General features: G+C 37.0%; 1 protein-coding gene across 1 annotated transcript in view; it reads right to left on the bottom strand.

Moving 5' to 3' along the window:
• EPHA6 (EPH receptor A6) overlaps window positions 1–22,218 on the bottom strand; it is a gene marked incomplete at its 5' end in the record, with an annotated part of 137,629 nt that overhangs the window by 81,369 nt on the left and 34,042 nt on the right. Inside the window, one exon of the mRNA XM_010080284.1 lies at window positions 3,293–3,415. Within this exon, the coding sequence (XP_010078586.1) occupies window positions 3,293–3,415 (123 nt within the window). The remainder of the gene's footprint in view (window positions 1–3,292; window positions 3,416–22,218) is intronic.

Here is a 22,218-nt window from a genome sequence, read left to right as displayed (position 1 = left end):
CCCTTGTCCTATCACTATCCACCCTCGTAAACAGTCTCTCCCCCTCCTGTTTATAGGCTCCCTTCAAGTCCTGGAAGGCCGCAATGAGGTCTCCCTGGAGCCTTCTCTTCTCCAAGCTAAACAAGCCCAGTTCCCTCAACCTTTCCTCATAGGAGAGGTGCTCCAGCCCTCTGATCATCTTAGTGGCCCTCCTCTGCACCCGTTCCAAGAGCTCCACATCCTTCCTGTGTAGTGTTTAGTGCAGTGTTTTTCAAAACAAAGGCGCAAAGGGTACATCGCTTCTTTGTACTACACTGATTAAAGATTCAAAAATAAACTTATATTTTCCACTGAATCATGCACAGTAAGAGATTCAGTTCTGAGTCAGATCAGTACTCCCTTCGACAGACCTTTTTTTTTGCAAAAAATTTGGCAATGTGCACTTGCAGCCCAGAAAGCAATCATATCCTGGGCTGCATCAAAAGAAGTGTGACTAGCAGGTCGAAGGAGGGGATTCTCCCATTTTACTCTGCTCTCATGAGACCTCACTTGGAGTACTGCGTCCAGCTCTGGAGTCCTCAGCACAGGAAAGACATGGACCTTTTGGAGCAAGTTCAGAGGAGGGCCACAAAGATGGTCAGAGGGCTGGAGCACCTCCCGTACAAGGACTGGGTGAAGGAGTTGGGGTTGTTCAGCCTGGAGAAAAGAAGGCTCCAGGGAGACCTTCTGGCAGCCTACCAGTACCTAAAAGGGGCCTACAGAAGAGATGGGGAGGCACTCTTTATCAGGGAGTGTAGTGACAAGACAAGGGGTAACGGTTTTTAACCTGGAGAAGAGGGTAGATTTAGATTAGATATTAGGAAGAAATTTTTCACTGTGAGGGTGGTGAGGCACTGGAACAGGTTGCCCAGAGAAGCTGTGGATGCCCCATCCCTGGAGGTGTTCAAGGCCAGGCTGGATGAGGGTTTGAGCAACCTGGTCTAGTGGGAGGTGTCCCTGCCCGTGGCAGGGGAGTTGGAACTCAATGATCTTTAAGGTCCCTTCCAACCCAAACCATTCTATGATTCTATGATTCTATATAATAAATATGTGGGGTTTTTGCCCACATGAACAGCAAAGCTGGTTTTAGCAATTTTGAAGGTTATCATGAAATGGAAATGTCATCCTCTCGTCATCTCTGTAACAGAGAGAGGCAATTTGGAATTAAGATTGTGCTTAGTGTAAATACAAATACAATAAAGTGAAAAAGGAAGAGTTAAATAGCAGAACTACAGATACGATTGTTAGGGTACACTTGTTAACAGCAGTTTCTGCCTTGTACTGTGGTGTCTCATGTCACCTGGACCCCACGTGCACTCTTTCTGAAAGAAACACATTTCATCCATTGGACTTATTACACTTCTTCACTGGCTTTCAGCTACGTGACAATCCTCACTTTCCAGAAGGCGGGCAGTCTCTCACCTTCTGTGGGGTTCCTGCTTGGCTCATTTTTTCTGTTGTTGTTTACATGATCAAACAGTAACATTTATTTCCATTAATTTGCTAGGGCATATGTTGCACATCACGTAGCTGTATTTCCATTTTTTCCCTGTTTTGAATATTTCATCAGATTGAATCAGAATTCTTAATAAAAGACATATAATAGCAAGAAATAATGAACCAGTTTTATTAAACAAACCACATTTAAGAGTTATGATTTAAGTAAAAAAAATAAAAAAGTGATAAAAAGCTTTACAAGCACTCAGAAAACAACAGTCCTGAGGACCTTTTAAAATAAACTTGTAGGCAAGTACGTAGATGAGAAGCCAGGTCATGAGTGCAATTAAGCCACTTGTAATCTAATAGAATCAGTGATATGTTACGCATAACACTATATTCAAAACAGAGATTTTTTGGGGGGGGCTGGAGTATTTCATCTTCCACAGCTGTTTGGTTACAGATACCAATCTTATTTTGATGCCAACTGCCAAAATAGCCTAAGAGCTACTAAACACACAGGGAGAAAAAAATATGGAAAGTATTTTACAAACTGATGACAAAAGACACCCAAACAGTCATGACAAAAGACATCAAAGTTGCTGAGAAGCTTCTATTCAAAGAAAGAACGTAAACAAGAAATAAAAGCACCTAAAAAAAATCATCTTGTATTAATGAGGCCTACCATTATCGCAATAGATAAAAATGGGGCATAGAGAAGGAGAATAGCTAACTTTGTATAGCAAATCAATAACATTATGTAATTTTCAATTTTCTCCCTACTTTTACCATAAGAGGTTTTTCCTCTTTAAGAAAAACTGTGAGTAACATTACAGGTGACATTACAGGATACAAGTGTGACATTAGCCCATGTACAGATTAATTTTACATAGAAATATGTAGTTTGGAAAGGAACAGAACTGAGCTTTTATTCAGTTTTAACTATAATTAAGATACATATATTTATTCTTCATTTATTAGCTTTGGTGGAAGATGGTGTTTAATGGCCCCAGAAGAGAACGGATAACACATATAGCCTTTCTGGTGAAGGATGCCCTCTAACCTGTCCTCCTTTCCTGTTTCAGCCCAGTATCTGATAGCAGCCTATTCACCTGGCATGGCATTCTCATTCTTAGCCTACACTCAACTTTACGCCAACCCTCTGGGATCCCTCGTGCCATCATATAGCTGTGCCTCTGCTGGGGACCTCGCCAGAAGCAGTGCAGAATACCGTCCTGGCAACACAGGCAATGGGGTTTTCTCACACTTTTTAAGAGAATTGTAGTAGTTCAAATTCAGATAAAAGTTACTAAAAAAGTTAAGACAGTTTTCATGAGATACAAGTTGCAACTACAGAAGTGTGCAAAGGATTCAAACACTATATCAGTACATAATTAAATTTTGCCTTTTGAAATTTGTTTTGCTTCCATGTTTTAGCAATGGAATGTAAATTTTTAGGGAAGAGTCACAGAGTCACATATAATCTGGGATTTTATAGAGGCATTTTTAAAGTTATGTGTTCCTGGTGCACACGGGCATGCTTCATGAAGTGCGTGATTAGAGGATACCAAGACTTCTCTTTCTATATTTAGGTTGATCGCTTAACTACAAATCAGTTGCTCTCACAATTTCTCCTATACATTCATTCAGGGAAATGGCTAGTTCCTGAAAAGTAACTTATCTTTCCCATTTTCTTTCAGTTTGTCTTTTTATTGCCAGGGACATCTAATCTCCCTGTCTGACCAATACCAAATTTTGTTCCCCTAAGGTGTGTGAAAGATGTGGCAAAGGGTGAAGGCAAAAAAATTGATGTGGGGGAATAGGCTGGAATACCTACCAGAGGAAATGCTGGGGGGTAAAGATCCACCTCCTGACACTGGATGTGAGGCCAGGATGCTATTTAAAAATCCCGCCCTCAGGAATCTCGAAAGAGACTTCACCCCAATGGTCGGAAAGGATCCTTTCAAAGAGATAAAAATGATCATTAATCAAATGAGTTGTTCTTTTGCTGATAAAACTAGTTGACTGTTTAAAGAAAGAATAACCGAACCTCCAAAAAGTTAACAGCGGTTTCACTGGAACAGATTTTATAAAAAGCAGTTAAAAGTTTTTCTGTGTTTTTTAACCAAGTCATACAATACACAGCTTTAACCAGAAAGAGCTTGTTTTCCACATAACTTTACAAACGGAGACTTCCAGCACTTCCAGAAGGAATGGAAAAATCTGAGATTTTAAAGGCAAAATACACCTATTAGATATTCACATTGCATTCTCACTGCCTAAATGCACAGTTTTATTTCTGGAAACAGACATTATCTCCTCCACCCCTTTTAAAATAAGTACTTGTGACATATCTATTGAAGTGATAATAAATAAGGACTCTTTATCATTTGATCCACTGTTTCAGCTTTCAGCATATGTACAGAGATCTAGAAGCATCATTTCAGCTAGCTCATGTTAGTGCTCAGTGAATGCCAGCATCAAAGACTGGTCTGATATGAAAGCTCTACACATCTTACTTAAAAGTGCAGATTCAAGATTCTCCCATCTTGCAATAAATTTAAATTGGAATCAGAATAATTTCTGTATTTTTGCAAGCACACCAAGCAAGCATTCATTCAAAAATTTAGGCAATGGCAAGTTTGTTGTCATTATCTTGCAGGTATTTCACAGTCGCTCTTTTAAGAGATGGAAAACATCTTAATATTTATATAAAATGAGAAAAATAAATGTCCCTCTTAAAATTTATGCAACAGTTGGGAGTCTTTTTAGCTAATAAAAATGTAGCGAGAAAAGTTTAGCCTCAAAACACACATATGTACCTGCTGAACTTAAAGCAGCCTAAGAGAGCTTTGAATTTTTCTCTTGTATTTTCAAGCAAGAGTTCTACTGTTTCTTCTCAATACACTTGCCCTTTACATTTTTTATTAGACCTGCTGCAGTCTGTGGAAAAAGAATTAATGTAATTAGCGTTCTGGATGCAGTGTTTTTATATATGACAGCTAAAGATGAGGCATAAAAGTTTTCCCTCTGGCCACTCCAGAATAGCCTTTGGCATTCTTGTAAAAGTGTTTTCAAATTCCATGGCTTTTGTACTAAAATGTTTTCAGAAGTGATCACAGACAGAGAGTCCAGAATGCAATACACAGAAACTAAATTTTAAAATGGAAAATTGTTCCATTAACTCCAAGATGTTTGGTACTAAACAGCATCTTAAAACACGAAGGCTAAATAATGAACAGATGAAGACTTCCCAAATAAAACTTTGTTTCTCTGTGTCAAAATATGAATTATACCAACCATAAAGTACACCCGCTGTGAGTCACATGCCATATGTACAGACCTTCAGAAAAGCCAAACAGCTTACAATAAGTCACTTTGTTATAGAAAGTAATGAAGACAAACCATGTTTATTTCACTTATTGTACATATTCAGAAATAAAAACAAGGAGCAGCAAATTTTGGAGCAATACCATCTGTGAGCACTAAGAGAGCTAGAGGGCTAAAATTGTTGAGGCTTTATAAAGAGCAAATAACTAAAAGAATACATAATGTTCTTCTCTCATACTTAGAAGGTATGATTCAGCTGCTTAAGCGTAAATGCTTTGTGTAATTTGAGAGATGCTCTAGAAAATCTGAAGCATTCACATTTGAGTGGCAGACATGACAAAATCTGCAGGACATTTGCACTCTTTGAAAGTGGCAGCAAGAGGCAAAGCAGCACTTGAGCATCCAAGAGTAGGCACCTAGTGTCATTTTAGGCAGCTGAATTGCATCCAAACAGTCTACTATCACCTGAAAAATGTCTCTGATTAGAATACAGTGTTGCAAGAACAATGCCTTACTTAATCTCTTCTAGAACTCCACAAACAGCTTCTGAACAGGACAAGGTTGACAATTTTCAGCCCTGATCAGTATGCATCAACATAAAAATGTGGACAAAGAGAGGCTGAAACTTCATCCATCTTAAAACATGCATGGTCCTAAATTAAAATGCAGCATATGCCCCAGAATGAACAAATGGGTGCTTTTCGTATTACCACCTCCACAGTGTGAATGGGGTTTGAGACTCTGTTATATACTATGTGGAAGCTGATTATCATTGCAGGTAGTTGGGAAGGAAATTAATTCTTATAAGTCTCATCAACTGCCACCAGAAGGACTGAGGTTTGGTAAGAGCTTTGGGCATTTCCAGTAATTTAGAAGCTTTACTCAAATTTTTACTTGTTTGCATAAACATTCATGAAATATTTGAAAGAAAATCTGCAACAAAAAATTGTGTTCAAGACAGAAAGGGAGAAAGCTCTCTGCCAACACAACAAAGAAGGGAGGTGGGAGCATGATATTGAAGAGAAAACACCAGTTTCTCAGGAATATTATAAACTTATGTGTGGAAATCAATGAAAAAGAATTGCATTTCATTCTATATGAACATTTTTTTTTTTTAACTGTACAATGAAGATGTAGTCCTTCCTCTTTTTCCAAATTGGAATCACACTTAGCTAAAGAAAAAGCCCACCAAAAATGTGCCTGCTGCTTTATATCTTGCCGCTTTATGCTCCAAATTGCAAAAGCAATATTCATTTTTTAGAGGTGCATGCTAGCAACAGAAATCTTAATGCTTAATTTAAACAATCTCTTTAAGGCAACCACACTGGGCACTTTCAAGATGCTAGGATATTATTTCTTTAGTTAACCAACTTTCTTCAGAAAAGCCATTCTGTCAGTGCACATTATACAGAGACTAGAGCTTTGCACCCCCTCTGTTTTTTTTGTGTAAAAATTAACACTCATTATTTTTGCAGTGGGTGCAGCTACAGTAACAGGAAGAGCTTTTAGTATAAGGTCTTACTGGTTTTAAACTGGGAAAAGGAGACATGAATATTAAGCCATGATTCCTGAGTGCCCTGAAACACAGCTGTTATTTAGCAGCTTACAGGCATGGATTTATTGAGAAAAAAAACCCCAGACTCTTCCCCCTCCATCGTTATACACCACGCACGTTATGTCACCTTAACATGGGAAACTACATTAGTTACAGGTATTAGTTGGAAAAGTGCATTGAAACAGTAAAAATATATGGCAATACTCTGAATAGCTGACAGTTCATGAAGTATACACAATTTACTGAGTTCTATGATACCAGTTTATAACTTGGCGTAAATTCTTCTGTTTCACAATTATTATAGCTAAGTGCTTGTGCTCAGAGGCAGTGGGGGAGTGCTGAATCAATTAGCCTGCCTTCCTCCTTCATCTGCTGTTCCAGGGGGAATATCATCCCACAAATGGTAGAATTTGATAGGGAAGACACTGGTATCACATCCTAAACTGGCATGTTTGTAGTAGGCTATTATCACACAGAGCAGAAGGGCAAGAGTAGATAGCCGGGTAAAGGAAATACGTATGCTTAGTTCAGCTCCAGAGCACACACATTAATGCACACACATTTATTAGCACTTGCATCATGACAGCGTGGCCAGCCAGAAGGAACAGCCATTTCTCCCTGCACCGAAGGCACATCGCACGGCCTAGGGCTAGTGGCATCATAACGGCGCTGAAGAGTCCTAGATCTACAGAGGAGAGAAAGTTCTGCCATGCAGCTCAGTAAAAGTACTGGACAGATGAATGGATGGATGGATGAAGAGAGCGGCACCAAAAACACCCAGTGCAATTCTCTGGAACACAATTCACCATTAATGACAATACGAACCCCCTCTCATCTGCTGGTTTGAGTGCAAACTTTCCCACCAGTTTTGCTCTCATGTGCACTACAGTACCAGCACAGTGTGAGCCATCCTCAGGGCCCACATCTCACCCTTTCCTCCCTGCAGCTGCTGGCTTCTTTGCCCTCCGACCATCAGCAGCACTTGAGCCGATGCCATGGCAGCCCCTGGGCCCACAGGACGTACAGGAATGGGATCTGCCACAGGTACAGGCATGCAGGTCCATCAGCTTGTTCTGTTTGTGCCAGGGTCCCTGAGCCGTGATGGAGGCAAACTCAACACTTTTTTGTTTTTCACTGTAGCAGTTGTACTTGTGGGTCCTTAGTGCAGCTTGTGGAGATTTGCTTTTAAAAAAACAGAACACTTCTAGAGTCTCTGCATTGTGTCTAATGACCTGGCTGAATTAGCTTACTAGAAAGCCTACTGAAGATGCAGTCTGCTCTTCAGCCCTGTTGTTCGTTGTTGTTGTTGATATTTCTTATTTATTACACTTGGAACTGAGTCAATACTTTCTGAAGGTGGAATTGACCATTTTAGGTGCTCTGTATTTTGGGGCATCTAGGGGCATCTAACAGGTTCAAATTCAAATGGAGCTCTTTGGCAGCTTAATTTAATAAACTGGAAGGTAAATTCTAGAGAAATCACAATTACTGTCAGTTATTTCTTTTTGCTAGTGCCATCCCTTTATTAGCATTATCAAAACAAGACTTTAGTTTCTTTTCCCATAGATTTTGTTTACAATTTGAAAAAAAAGGAAAAATGCAGTTAGTGTATTCAATGTAAAAAACCACTGATACTTGTTTCTATATAGTCAGTTGTCTTGATGCTTCTCATACAGGGATTGCAAAATACAGCTACGAGGAATTTCTTAGGAACTCTGCAGACGAAGGCTCTGGGGAAGTAAGTCAAAGGGCTATAATGAGCTTTTGTGTTCAGTTTGGTAGGAAGCAACTGTATGAATTCAGGATGTTTTCACTCCTAATTGCGCTCTCATGAAGGCAGGACTGTAACATTTAGTACCAAAATACTGGAGAACAGAATGTAGAAAGAGTTTTCCTGCTTCCAAATAGGGGAGTTATCAATGTTATCACTCAATGTCTGGGAGAAGGCTGGCTTCTGTTACAAGCATCTTCTATTCTAAAATAAAACCTGCTTTTTATTGTTACTAGTATTTCCTCAGGGAAGCTAGAAGAAGGGTTAGAGCATTTTTTTTTTTCCAAAGTTATTTGTAATATATCCATTATGGAAAGTACTGAAAACCAGCTGAGTTTTCTCTCTCATGATTTTATTGATTTATCCTTCCTAGACCACCAGGAATTACACAGTGCTTCATAATCTTTTATGGGGGAACATATGAAAGATTTTCATGAGGAATGGCTTTATAAAACTTTGAAATTGTGATGCCAGATTTTGTAGAGCATTCAAAAGGCTTGACTTGGAAGGGAAGAAAAAGATCAGAAGCAGGGCTAAAATTTATCTCTGATGAATTTGTTGGATCATATTTTCAGTTCATTTAGAAAGCATGGATCTATATAATTAATTTTAACTGCTTTGAATGCACTAATCTGGAGATTGAGAATATGCTTTTAATAATTATTTTTGACATTTTTGACAAATGTGATAAAGTGGTATGCCTATTTTAACCACATAACTTATATGTTTTAGGAAAATCTAATTTTTAAGATCACTAAACAATATTTTTCAATGCATGCCATAAAATATTAGAGCAACAACAATTAACAAAAATGAGAACAACAATTAACGAAAATGGGTGCGCTGACCCCTATTGAAATCACATAATCACAGAATGGTTGAGATTGGAAGGGACCTCTGGAGGTCATCCAGTCCAACCAAATCATGGGAAGATTTCCATTACCTTGCCAATAACACAGTGAAATCTTTTCAAGGCTAAATTCTGCTGCTGGGTACCTAAGCTACGAAACCCAAAACCTGTACGAAATTCATTTTGCTGTGCAGGGGGAAATTCGTAGTCTAATGTCCAGCAGCAAATTTTCAAGAGGTGGTTCTAATTTTGTTTCCCCACATTCCACTCGAGTAAAGGACAACATCGCAGAGCACTCACAAACAACTCTGTCATTCCTGAATGCACTTTCAAGAACTTGTAGGCCTTTAGCTGTCTTTGTCTGAGCAGCTTTTAAAGGAGCCTGAATTTTTAATCTCACTGTTGTAAAATATAGAGATTGGAACCTTAACTCAAAGTAGAAAGTACTATTAGAACACTTAAATAACCTAACTATGCAGCCAGTGTAAAACTTAGACCATCTTCTTCATTTACCAGGTAGACTCTGACTGAGTTAGAAATAGTAATTTCCTGATGCATCTCAAAGGGAACAACTACAATGGAAATGATATCATTTCTGCTAGTAGATTTAGCAAGATGCCAAGGTATACGAATAGAAGAACAGGAAAACAAAATATAAACTACTTTTGGAGGGATGCATCTGAGGACTGCTCACTGTGGTATTTTTAACCAGTGAGACTGGAATTCATTGTGAAGGAACTCATGTCAACATCCAAACCAGCAAAAGACTTTTCCACCTGATCTGCTCCACTTAATGTCTGGAACTTAGGCAATATAGGCTATTATTTGGCAGAACCTCTTCAGATAACAAATTTTCACAATTTCAAATACAAAGCAGCGTCTAAACACTGAAGTTGGAGGGGAAGAAGAGGAAGAAGAATCTGTGTTCGAGAACAGTCACTTAAGGAAGGTCTCTATTACAAAATCTAGGTGCACTTGATAGTTTTTAAGATTAGAGATTAACTATAGTGAGGCATCACTTTTGTCCTAGGATGTGGCATGGCTATATGCTATCTCCCAGATATATCCCCATGGAAAAGAAAATTGTATGTCCTGTTTAGAAGGGAGTTGCAATGAGCTTCAGCCACATCCTCAGTCTGTGATGCAGCTGCCCACACACCTGGAGTAATCCAGAGCTCCTTTTGTCTGTATCTAAGCAACTGTCTCACTTCACAAGGCTTCAGCATCTCACTTCAAAGGTAACTCACATTTAACCTTAGTTCTATCAGACAGTGGCTTGAAAAAGGAGAGGGATCACAGGAACTTGTCTGCAATACCATGCATCAGAGTCACCAGTTAATTCATTTTTTGGGGTGCTGTTACATAGCCACTGTTGGTGATTTCATCTAAAAATAAACTCTGTTGTGCATTTAAGACAAGAATTCAACTAGTCCCAAATTATGAGTATCACTAAATGCATTTCTTGAATATTTGTCAGCAAGTTGGTTACCTTCAACCAAAACACACTTTAGGAAAAGCTCTCTAAGAAATTGAACAAACTGCATCATATATTTCTCCTGAATAGTCTTAAAATGGAATAATAGATGCCTAACATGTCTCTTTTTGTTATATCTTAGAGAGATTGTGTGCACTTGAAAATTTTATTTTAGAACAAAATGTCATTTTTTCTCTGTTATTCTGCATAAGAAAGTTTCCCTCTCAGAAAAGGCTGAAGAGTAACATCCTACTGCACAACATCCCCAGCAGGACTGCCCTTTTTTCAAAAGTCAGCTGGCATTATTCTCAAGAGAATTGAAACTGTATCTTGCCTACAGTTAGGTGATTATTGTGAGAAGTGCAGCAGTCTTCCAAAGTATTCAATGAGCCCAGATTCACAAATGGCTCTTAAAGAGAGCCATTAGATCACTGGAAACAATAGGATGCAGTAGCCTATTAGGACAAAATGCTGTAAACAAAATAGCTGTGGTGAAGATGTGCCCTAAGAGCAATAGGAAATAACACACGTGTAGAGGACAACTCCAAAAATTCCAGGGAGCAGAAGATTGCACCTTTGTTGATGAATCAGTTTTCAGTTACAAACAATGGTAAAACTTACTAAAAATTCCTAAAGAGCTCTTCTTAAAAGCTTTGGATCAGATACACTTAACAGAAAAAGTAGAAGAGAGGTGAACACTAGAAATACATGTATCTGGAAGAAGGAAAAATGTGTATGGAGATACGTGTGCTTTGTAGAAAACAAAAGTGCAAGCAAAAGAAGGGACAGAAGGACTGATGAAAGAACTTAACATGGAGGTTTGGCAGAGATTTGGATATATACTTACCTGCCTTTGAATTGGTCTAGCTGTGACAAATAACTATATACTCAATCAATCTGTACATTCTGGCTGCCTTGTATCTTGCTTTTTTCTTAAAAAAAGAGCTTTAATAATGTCAATAGAAAAGCAAGAAAATACAATAGGAACACGATATTTAGAAAAAATAAAGATTAGAAAGCTTAGAATAATTTTTAGTACTTTGTAATTCTAGAGCCGTGCCATAATTTCGAAGGGTCTGATCTGAGATTTTTAATATTCAGCATCAACCTGCATTTAAAATATAAAGAATTACCACAAAGATTTTTTTAACCCTTGTTTTTTAGTCATATATCGTATTTAAATAAGAATAGGAATTTCCATCAAAAAACAGACTTAAGGTTTAACTAGCCACCTACAGTGAAGTACACTAATGTATTTCAGTGAACCTGAGCCTGCACTTGGAATGTGTATTATGAAATATATGAGGCAATTTTAATGTCAGCCCTTCTTCTGTTTCTGCCTCTGCTAGGAGGCTAAGGGAGACTTAGCGTTGTCTTTGTTTTATCTATTGTGGGGACAGGGGCACTGCCATGACACAAGCACTGCTGGAGTTGTGATGGCCTCTTGGAAATACTATACAAACCCAGAGGTTTGTCTCTTTTACTATACAGGCAACATTTTTGGGAAGAGCAGGAGAGCTTTCTGGCATCCAGACTCAACAAAACAATCTGAAGAAGGGTTTGTGTGGCCGAAAACATTTCTGTTTTCTTCTCCAGTGACAATAAGTGATAATTACAAAAAAGGACCCATTTTCTACAAATGCTGCTTTGCTTATTTTCACTGTGGGGTTTTTGCATGATAGCACAATGAGTAGTTCAGGTGTCTGGATCATTTATTTACATGCTTTTTTGGGTTTACTTTTCAGTTTCATTTTAACTCAGAATTTCCTTAATTTTATTGGTTTGGGAATAAAAAAACATCCATATGTTTTGGTCTCATTTTTGAGAAGTAGACCACTAATTCAAGAACTAACCTAGTTCTTGGTGAAAATACTTTAAAGGCCCTGCTTTTCTATATCAAGTCCCCTAATCTCTGCTTCAAGTTTAAATTTACAGGGTCTATCTGGAAACATGAAGAAGGCAAACACTTGGTAGGGCAAAGCTTCTGTTCAGGTCTCCAACCTTGGTAAGTTTAACCTTGAGATGCTTGTGAAAGACAATGCTTTTCTATGAACCTGAAGTGCTGGACTACTCTTCTTTCTTGATTGGTGGATGGGAATAAATCTAGATTTAGGAATATTTACACAGAATGAGACTATTTTAGAAAATCCCAATTATAGCAAGTTTTGGCTTTATTTAAACTTCTCTGGGAGAAAAAGCAAATGCTGAAAGAAGCTTACAATTCCTAAGGAGGAACTGATGGAAGTTACAGAATATTTGGGTAGGATATTAACAACTACTTTAATTTCCCTTGCTGCTTCTAGACAAACAGGCAATTAGGGGGGAAAAAATGAGGGAATTGCTTGAAAAGAGTTCTGCAAACACTATAGCCATTTATTTTGTGATGTGCTAAATGTCAACGCACACTGAAGTTCTGGTTACTCAGAAGATTGGTGTGACAACATTAATATGATTAAGGCTTTTAACAGCAATAACAACTGTTGTGTTGAATCATCTTTGTAGTCTTAATGGAATAGTAATTGAAAATAATTGAAAATAGTGTTCTTCTGTTATGGGATAAAACAATCTGTGCATGTTTAAGCTGTCTATACTTAAATAAGAATTTTTCAGTCAGTACTTAAACTGAAAATAGCTTTAGCACAATGCTAAACAAGAACTTTATGTAAAAAAGAAAACTTTATGTATTTATACATCTGTATGAAACCCATAATGCTTTTTCAAGCACTGTATGCTGTACATTTGGATTTCACAATTACGCATGTATTATCAAATTAGCTGGAAACAAAATACTTTAAAATTAGTTTTCATGATAGAAAAAAACAAGCCTGCAATATTGACCAAAATCTTTGTGATTAGTTTTGTACACATCATGATTTTGGGGAACTATTAACCCATTAATAATTAACAATATGAATTTAATTTCAGTTGTCTTTTGATCACCCAGTTTTTGTGATTTCGGATGGAAAGAACCCGCGTAAAATCTGAGCATTCCTCTGATATGGAATTCTTCGTCCTTTAAGGCACAAACCTCCCATGTGAAATGTTGATGGGGTCTTATGAATGGGATGGCTAAGAAGTTCCTTTTTCATGGTATTTCCATAAAAAGGGAGATAATAGGTTTTAATTTTGTGTATCAAGTTTAAAAATTGCAGTGAGTTTTAATTTTATGAGTGAAATAGCTTTTCATGGGTGACATCTGAAGATGAATGTGTTCATGCAACCTGCTGTACACTCTGCAGTTCTGCAATTAAAGCTCTGATTATCTCCTCATTTAGCCTTGCTAGCCTGTAACAGTATGAATGAGGAGTAGGAGATAAATACTCTCCACTTTTAGGCAGTAATTAGTATAATTGAAAAAGGCTTATTGTTTTCAGTTAAGAAAAACACTTGAGGCTGAAGTTCCAAAGAGTCAATTGACAAAAAGTGACTTTTTGGTAAACAAAGTTAAAGTACAAGTTCAGGGTGAGGATTCCTTTCACTATTCACATTCATATCATTCACACTCCACATTTCACTAGTATCAGTGAAATTAAGTACAAAGGTTTGATTTTCTTCTTGGTTACAAAAACCAAGTGACTCCCTCAAATAAGTGATGCCAAGATTAGAAGTAGGAAGATCACATGATTATCATTATCGTGACCTCAGATGAACTCTTTGATTAGAAATGTATTATCTACTGGTCTGCATCTACAAACCTCTATGCCTAGGCTCAGTGAAGGTGTCCCAGCTCCCACCTGATAACCCATGTTAGAAGCCGGGTTGCAGGCAGCTCCTGTAGCTATCTGATGGGCTTTGGCATATGCACAGGCATTCTGCTTCGTTTTTTTTTGGAAATGCTACTGATCAGAGAAAATTAGCTGTGCTTGTTAACGATCTCTTTGTGGATAACAATGTATTCAGAGGATTTTCTATCAAGCTCAAAGACCACTTGGTGTTAAGGGTCAATGCCATATGGTAATACCTCTCTCATCTGGTCTTCCTTCTGCTAGTTTTGACAATAGTGATTCTGGTAAGATGAATTTTGGGCACTCAGTGTTTACATAGGCCACGACGTCACATTTTTCAATGCTTATAAAGGCATTCATTGAAAATTGGAAGTAAATTGCCAGTCTTATCTAAAACACTGGAACAGTGTTTGTATGCTGAAGAATGTACTCAATTACAGCCGAGAGAAAAAAGCAGAAAAAGGAAAGGGCGCAGACTCATTTCCAAAGTGGGTAAATTATCAGTCTAGGGAGAAATTAACAAGTTTCTGTTGTTTGAGGAAGAAAGGAAATCAATTATGTGAATTCTAGCAACAGTACAGTAGCTTGCTTCAGATTTCTATTATGAAAATTCTGTACTGTGCTTCGCTAGGTGAAATATTGAAATGAAGTAATTATAGCTAAACTTCTTTACTTTCAAATTTTATTCAGCAGAAATTAGCTTGTTAAGGTTTAGCAGAAAAATGACAATATTTGTCGATTGATGTAGTCATAAATATATTCTGGAATGTCAGACTGAATCTATTGGTCTCTTAAAATGTGTTTACAAGATTGTTATTAGTGTTTTGTGCTTATATTAAGAACATACTTAAACTGAATACTCTATAAACTCACACTATCTAATTATGGTGTTTTAAAAAAATATTTTTTTTTTTGCCACACGGATTCTCTCAGTTGTGTTCCCTTTAACAGTTTTATCATCTTCTCCTGATTTATCAGCAGTGCCAAGGTTACATTTATCTGTGAAGAAATGTAAGATTTAAGAAGCAGCATTTTTTGCAAACTGCATTCCAACCAAAACTTCAAGAGTCTGGAATGGATCCCAGGCAGTTTGTATATAAATTATTTATTCATCTGGAACCTGAACTATGTATGTATCTCTTAAGAATCAGAAAGATAATTATAGCCTGTGAAATGTATACAGCAAGACTCAGAGTAGAGAGGAAGTAAAGGAATTTAGAGGTCAGGAATATACAAAGAACATATTGATGGTCTGAGCTATTAGATTCTGAATAAACAGATTACAGATGAAAACTCTATTGAAATTATGGCATTATTTTGTGTGGATTTGATGACAGAGATAGAAAAATGGATAGATAAATAATTTATCTGCCTTGGCTGGAGCTGCAATGCAGAGTGAGATCAAGAAGAAAAATGCATGGGTGTTCACTGCAAGCCTCTATCATTAAAGGTCTCACCTGCTCTCCAGAGCAGAACACAGAAACACATGGCACTTTTCAACAAACCATAACTCAAACAAGTTTGAACAGATTTTCATTGCATAATATTACTGTTCTGCTTCCAAATTTCAAAGATTACTCACTAATCACTGAAAATACTTACTTTCAGCAGCTTTTACTTCTATACACTGGAAAATTAATTGGTATGTGGGAAGCATGTCCCAACTTACAGTGTTCCATACAAGTGCTTTAAGATAATGACAAACCCTTTGTTACTCAGAGAAAGCTATCTGCAGTTTGCTAAACCAAACTGGTATTGCCTCCTTCTCAAGAAGTTCCTTTCTTTTCTCTCTTGCTCTCTTTCTGTCCCATCCAAAGCATTACAGCTGTATTCATTTACAGCAATCCTTGCATTAGAAAGAAGACAATGCTGTAAATAACCAAAGGTTTCTTTTCCTCACATCCAACTCTCACGTCTCCATAAAATACCATATCACATGTGAGAAAATTACCAATCTATATTTTAATTCTTCTTCTTCATATGAATCTGCTGTTAAAAATAGCTCAAGCTTCTCGCTTTCCATTACAAATCTAGGTATGAGCCTTTAAGCTGTAGTAAAGACCACAACACAACCTCTTGAGGTAGAGGCTTATACAACAGACCTGTGACATCTGGACAACCACTACCATAACTACCTGATGAACTGTTTCCTATGGATGATGGTCTCTCTGTTTTGGGGTATCAGGAGATTGATCACAAGGCTCTTTCTTACTCTAGTTCAGGTAAATCTATGGACCATAACTTATCCGTATGTATTAACCTGTACCACATTGCTGGCATTCCCCCTTCAACTAATTACTGATACTGGTCTTGCATGTTCTGTTTAATCACAAATTTGGCAAAGTAAACTGGTAGGCCTAAGCAACACCGAATAAGAAAAAACTCATTATTTCATTCCTTATTTTACAAATGTAAAATTTAAAGAGAAGTGAACTAGAGAAGGGGTACAGCTTTTCTGGGACAGTTTTCATGGCTCAAAACATTCATCCAGTCAATCAAAGTTCAAGTGTACAAGCTGATCTATTTAGCTTTGCATATTAGGTGAATCATGGTATGCTCACACAATGCATTCTCTTATTTCTTCTGTGAAGGCTTTAATTCAAACAGCTGGTAACTAGAACATGGCAGCATATCATGGTTGAAAGTGCTAACACCAATACTATCAGTCCATAATGATTGTCAGTATATCCCATATGAGAAGGCACCGATAACTGTGCTCTATTTTCAGTACTGACATAGACATTTACATTAGTTTAAAAAAGTTATTTAAGGATCTCAACTTACCAATAAAAAGCTAGTTGCTATCTTGTACCTGTTTACTTTAATGAGACGTGCATCTCTTGGGATTTGCAGAAGTACTGAGATATATAACTCCATCCTTAGATACCTAAAACCCATGGGACTAGAGAAGATTAATATTATTTATAACTTTCACTATATTTGACAACTCTTCTGTAATAAGGTTCCAGCAATATTAAATTATTTAGTTGTAATGATTATGGCTTCAATAGCACTCTGACCCCTGAGTTTCTAAACACTTCATAAATACGGTTGGATTTGATCTTAAAGGTCTTTTCCTACCTAAATGATTCTATGATTCTATGATAAATGAACTTGTAAGTCCTTACAATAACATTTTCATACATGTAAGGCAGTAGGCTTATCCAAAGAATCGGAGAAATGCAAACAAAACTGTGAGGGTGAACAAAAACTCTTCACTCACAAGCAAACTTTAGGCAACATTAAAAAAAATACACTAAGAATAGCTTTGCATCAAATTGAAAGCACCAGGGTTATATTATTAGTTTGATACACTCATGTAAGTTTGAATTTAGTTAAGTCAATGAGAATGGCAGTTGTTTCTCTTAAAAAAGTAACAACGGGGATTTAACAGTCACCATGATTATGTCTCCCATCTTTCATCTTGTCACCTGAAGGAGAAGCTGTGTTCCTTGTTATCAGACATGGATCTAGACCCAACATCTGCCATGGGACAGAAACATTGAATTATCTTTATTATTTTGATATCTAATCTATATTTCTCCCATAAAAGTGCATCTTAACTAAAAAGATCATGAAACAGGTAAAACTTCGTATGATGTGTTCTACCCAAAGCAAGATGTATCTCTTAGCTTATTATTAACAACTAACTGTAATCCAAGAAAATATAGATATATTCCTCTAACTGTGACAGCCTTACTGGTGCAAGGTCTTATCTTATGCCACTGCAGTCTACAGTATCTTTATTTCCACTCTTTCATTCTTTACGTGACTGGTAGTACAAGAACTACAACTGGAAAATAAGAGACTAATGGTAGCATAAAAGAGAGAAAGGTAGTAAGTAAATCAGTCTGAGGCAATGAGATGTCATTCCTGACTACATTACATCACAATCCATACAAGCTTGTATTCTAAACTGTACTCTGTGATTTAACTCTTTTTCCTTCATATTCTCCTCAAATTTCCCCAAGCTAGAGCTGTTGTTCTGATTAGGTGTAATTAAGGACTTTCATTTCCTAGTTTTGGATTATATAATCCCTCTTGTGATTTGAATTTTGGCAGATATGTGCTACATGTACTATTCCTCCACAAGAATGTGGTTAAAGTTTTAATTCTTGTGCTGTTCTGTGGTAGAAAACTGCCCATCTATGCTTGTATATCATGGCCAAATTCAATAAAATTAATTTCTCTTGGCAGTGAAGAAACTACAAATTCTTTTTAGTTTGATCTGGTTTTTATTATTGTTGTTGTGTACTAATTCAGTTGCCTTATCATCCGCACTTCATAGCTAGCATGCCCTAAATGAACAACCACTGAATTCCCTGTGTCTACGCAGTGATCCCTTGCTCTGCTGTTTTATAATTCTGTAACTATTCTCTCCAATCTTACCGATTAGTCTATTTACTAACTCTTGGCAATTCAAACACATTATCCATCTCATTTTCTGAGATTTTTACCATTCATATCTGATTTTATATGGTTTGCAACCTTGTGCTCAACAGCTCCATTAGGAACTTTCAAATAAATCTATATTTGCAAGAAATTCATATCACCATTCAAAGGTCTTGGATGAATAAGTTATTAAGACACAAGAGTTAATTTTATTCAGCTATTGCAATGAATATAGGTGTATGATTTTTTGAAGTGTTTTGGCTTTTCTGGTTTTGTAATCAACCAGACATGGTAACACGTGAATTAAGTAATGTTCACTGGCATTTAACTAAGCTGCACCTCCCAGTAATTGCAATATGCTGCTCCTGGTACTGTGGAGGTATTTCACAAGCATATACTGGGCAGTAAAGGTGGATGGATGGATATGCCTGCATATGACAATCTTGATGATCCCTGAAGCACATATTATAACAAAGTCCTGCCTATATCATGCAGACGGAATTAACTGAAAAGATGAAACAGAACACACAAACGAATTTTGATGTGACGATTTGATTTCCAGTTCATTCCCTTACTGCTGATTTGCATATGTTTTTATAATAACAAAAAGACAGTTGTAAGAGTTGCAGGTATCAAGACTTACATCAGTTTCCATTTTACTTGATCAAGTTATGCCTCATGAAGTTTACCACAACACAAGGTGTTAAAAAGGAAAGAGGACTCAGACAGACTAACTTAATTTCTTAGAACCAGAAAAAATAATTAAAACATTCTCAAAAACCCCAGAAGATTACAGTGTGGTAAGTAACACCGTGCACAAATTTCTCAAGAGCAAATACCACACCAGCCTAATTTCTGCCTGTGACAAATAGGTCTCACAGATAGAAGAGTTACAGTAATGTCATATACTCCTATCCCAGATTGGTCACAGTCAAGAGAGTGTACTACGCTTTCCTGTTCTGATTAAAAGACTGCACAGTGAGGGTAATAACATCTGGGAAACTGTCCTCAGTGGTTCACTGTCAGCCTGGAGAGATACAATAGTATGGTCCAGGGCTTTTGCTACTGTTCTCTTTTCTCCTTAATGACTACAATGCTGGAACTAAGAATGTGTTTCTAAATCTGAGAAAGACAGTGAAATGGAAGGAGTTCATGGAGATTAGGTTCAGAAGGCAAAATAACTTGAGATGCTAGGGAAAGCTGTGAGAAAACATAGAACAAAATTCTGGAAAACAAAGCAGGTCAATGGAGATGGCAGTAAACAACCACACAAATGTGTTCTGGAGGAAAGACTAGACAGCCAGCTGTTTCACAGAGGAGGATCTATGGATAATAATAAATCAAAATAAAACCCAGCAATGGTTGCTACTGAAGACCACACATATTTAAAGATGAGTAACACAGTATAATTTAAAATAATTATTTCCTGCTTGCTAGTGGAAGGTAAGGCTCAGCATCCACTGTATCTACTCTTGAAAGCCCTACTTTACAAAAGATATGAATTGACTGGAAAGATTCCAAAGGAAAGCATTAAGAACGACCAAAGGTCTAGCAAACATATACCACGAAGAAAGACACGACAGAACCCGAGTGATTTAGTGAAGACAGTAAAGACATTATAATGGTCTACAAATGTAAAATATTGCTGCAAAGAGGAAAGGCACAAACTGTTTGACCACAGACAGAAAAAGAGTTAATGGCCTGAAGGTGCAGTAAAAAAAATAAATTAATTTAACACTAGGAAGGTTAAGTATGAGGATAGTTAAACACTCAACAGACTGCCCAGGGAGGCTGTGGAATCTTCACTAGGGGAAGTTTCTGAGAACAGGATAGGTAACCACCTATCCAGACCAGTTTAAATATAATTCATTCTGTCTTGGGGTAGGAAGATGGATAAGATGACCTCTCAGTGTCCTTCACAGTCAAATGTTGTATATTTTGTGAGTTACAAGAGAATGATTATTGAAAAATAGTGCACAGTTTATTTAATTTGCCTTTTAAAAGGACACAACTCTGCTTCAATTTTGGGTGTACTGTGATATTTAACAATTAGGTTGAAATTTACCAGATAATGCTTCTGATATAATCTGACTTTGCTAGGCTCTAAAATACAGCAGAACCTCTCTTAGCTATCACTATAAAACACTCTCAAACTCAGTATGTCTTGGTATTAATTTCAGCAAGAGCACCTTACTTCCCAGCAAAGGTTTAGCAACAACAAAGTTGCCACAGGATTTTACCAATACTCAATTGCATGTATATTTAACAATGTGTTATTGCCTCTGTAAAGAATAAGAAAGGAATGCACAGTTATCAAAATAAATCAACCAAACACAGCTTGTGAATCAAAACTATTCATTGCTTTATATACACTCTTTAACCCTCTCACCCCTTTAACTGTCAATTGCAATTGCAATTGTCATTTATAATTGTTCTCCTCATTTCTTATATGGTTTTCCTACACAGGCAACAGATCAGCCATGTCACTGCAGCAAACCTGACACCACAGGCAATCTTGTCTCCTCCTGTTATTCATTACATCTTCTGGTTACAGTTGTTAAAAAAAAAAGCCCCAACCCTTCATATATCACCTCCACACTGTAACTATCTTGCCCTTTACCTTATTGCACCATATTCTTCTCTGCTTTCATGGTGGAGGAATAAATTGCGTACTTTATTCAGAAGATACATGGAAATGCAATCATTTGCAGTTAGTAATTATGTTAATTATGCAAATTGATGACTATGCTTTTCCTTAAAAAGAAAAAAAATCTGGCCATTTCTTATCTACAGGACTTTATCTTTTTATGTCTGTTAGTAGGAATGATTTCGTCACCTATTTTTCTACTAGAACCACATCTCACATAAAAGCCTATAAATATCTTTGAAATTCAGGTCCTACATGTCTGAATACAGACATCTGAAGGCAAAGGATCCTGAAGAAAGTGAAATCCTGTTTCTCAGACGTATCCTAGAAAAGTAGAATTGTAGAAGTTTAGTTATGTTAGATACTGTATCATAGTCAGATTAAGCTGCTGCTAACAAGATGTTAGCTGTTTGACTGTTTGACAATATGCTTTCCCTTCATTGCTTATTGTCCTATGAAAGGACAATGTTACAGCAGAATTGATAGTCATAATGTATAGCTTGCTAGCTGCCAAACAAAACAGAACACAAAAATGTGAGTGATTTGAACTGCAGGAAACCTTAATGGCCCTCTAACTTTTGCAAAAAAATTCTCAGAATGTAATGAATGAAAGAAAAAAATTAATTTTTCCAGAGGTTTAATAGTGAATACCTTTTAAGTATGTATCATTCAGGAGAATCAAGCATTGCATATTCTTAATTTTTTGCCAGCAACCTTCAAGAAATGGAATGCATGGTAGTTTTTATGTGTTATTTGAAATATCCACATGAATGTGTAAAAGTAACTCAGTACTATCAACATTAATTATGTTCTTCTAATACCGGTTCATGAAGGGTAACCTATTTTGAAAGCAGGCTATAGATACTTAATTTTGCCTGTGTTACAGCAGTCGTGCACAGCTCTAACTTCAATTCTTTATTTTGGATTATATTTTCATAAATTGATCTAGCAAATTTGGCTAACAGTGCAGGTGGTGGTTGTGTTTTCTGTGTTAATTTGCTGGCCATAGCAACACTGAA

This window comes from Pterocles gutturalis, unplaced genomic scaffold (assembly GCF_000699245.1).
Source record: "Pterocles gutturalis isolate BGI_N339 unplaced genomic scaffold, ASM69924v1 scaffold4049, whole genome shotgun sequence".
Taxonomy (NCBI): Eukaryota; Metazoa; Chordata; class Aves; order Pterocliformes; family Pteroclidae; genus Pterocles; species Pterocles gutturalis.
This window is presented reverse-complemented; position numbering and strand designations above follow the sequence as displayed.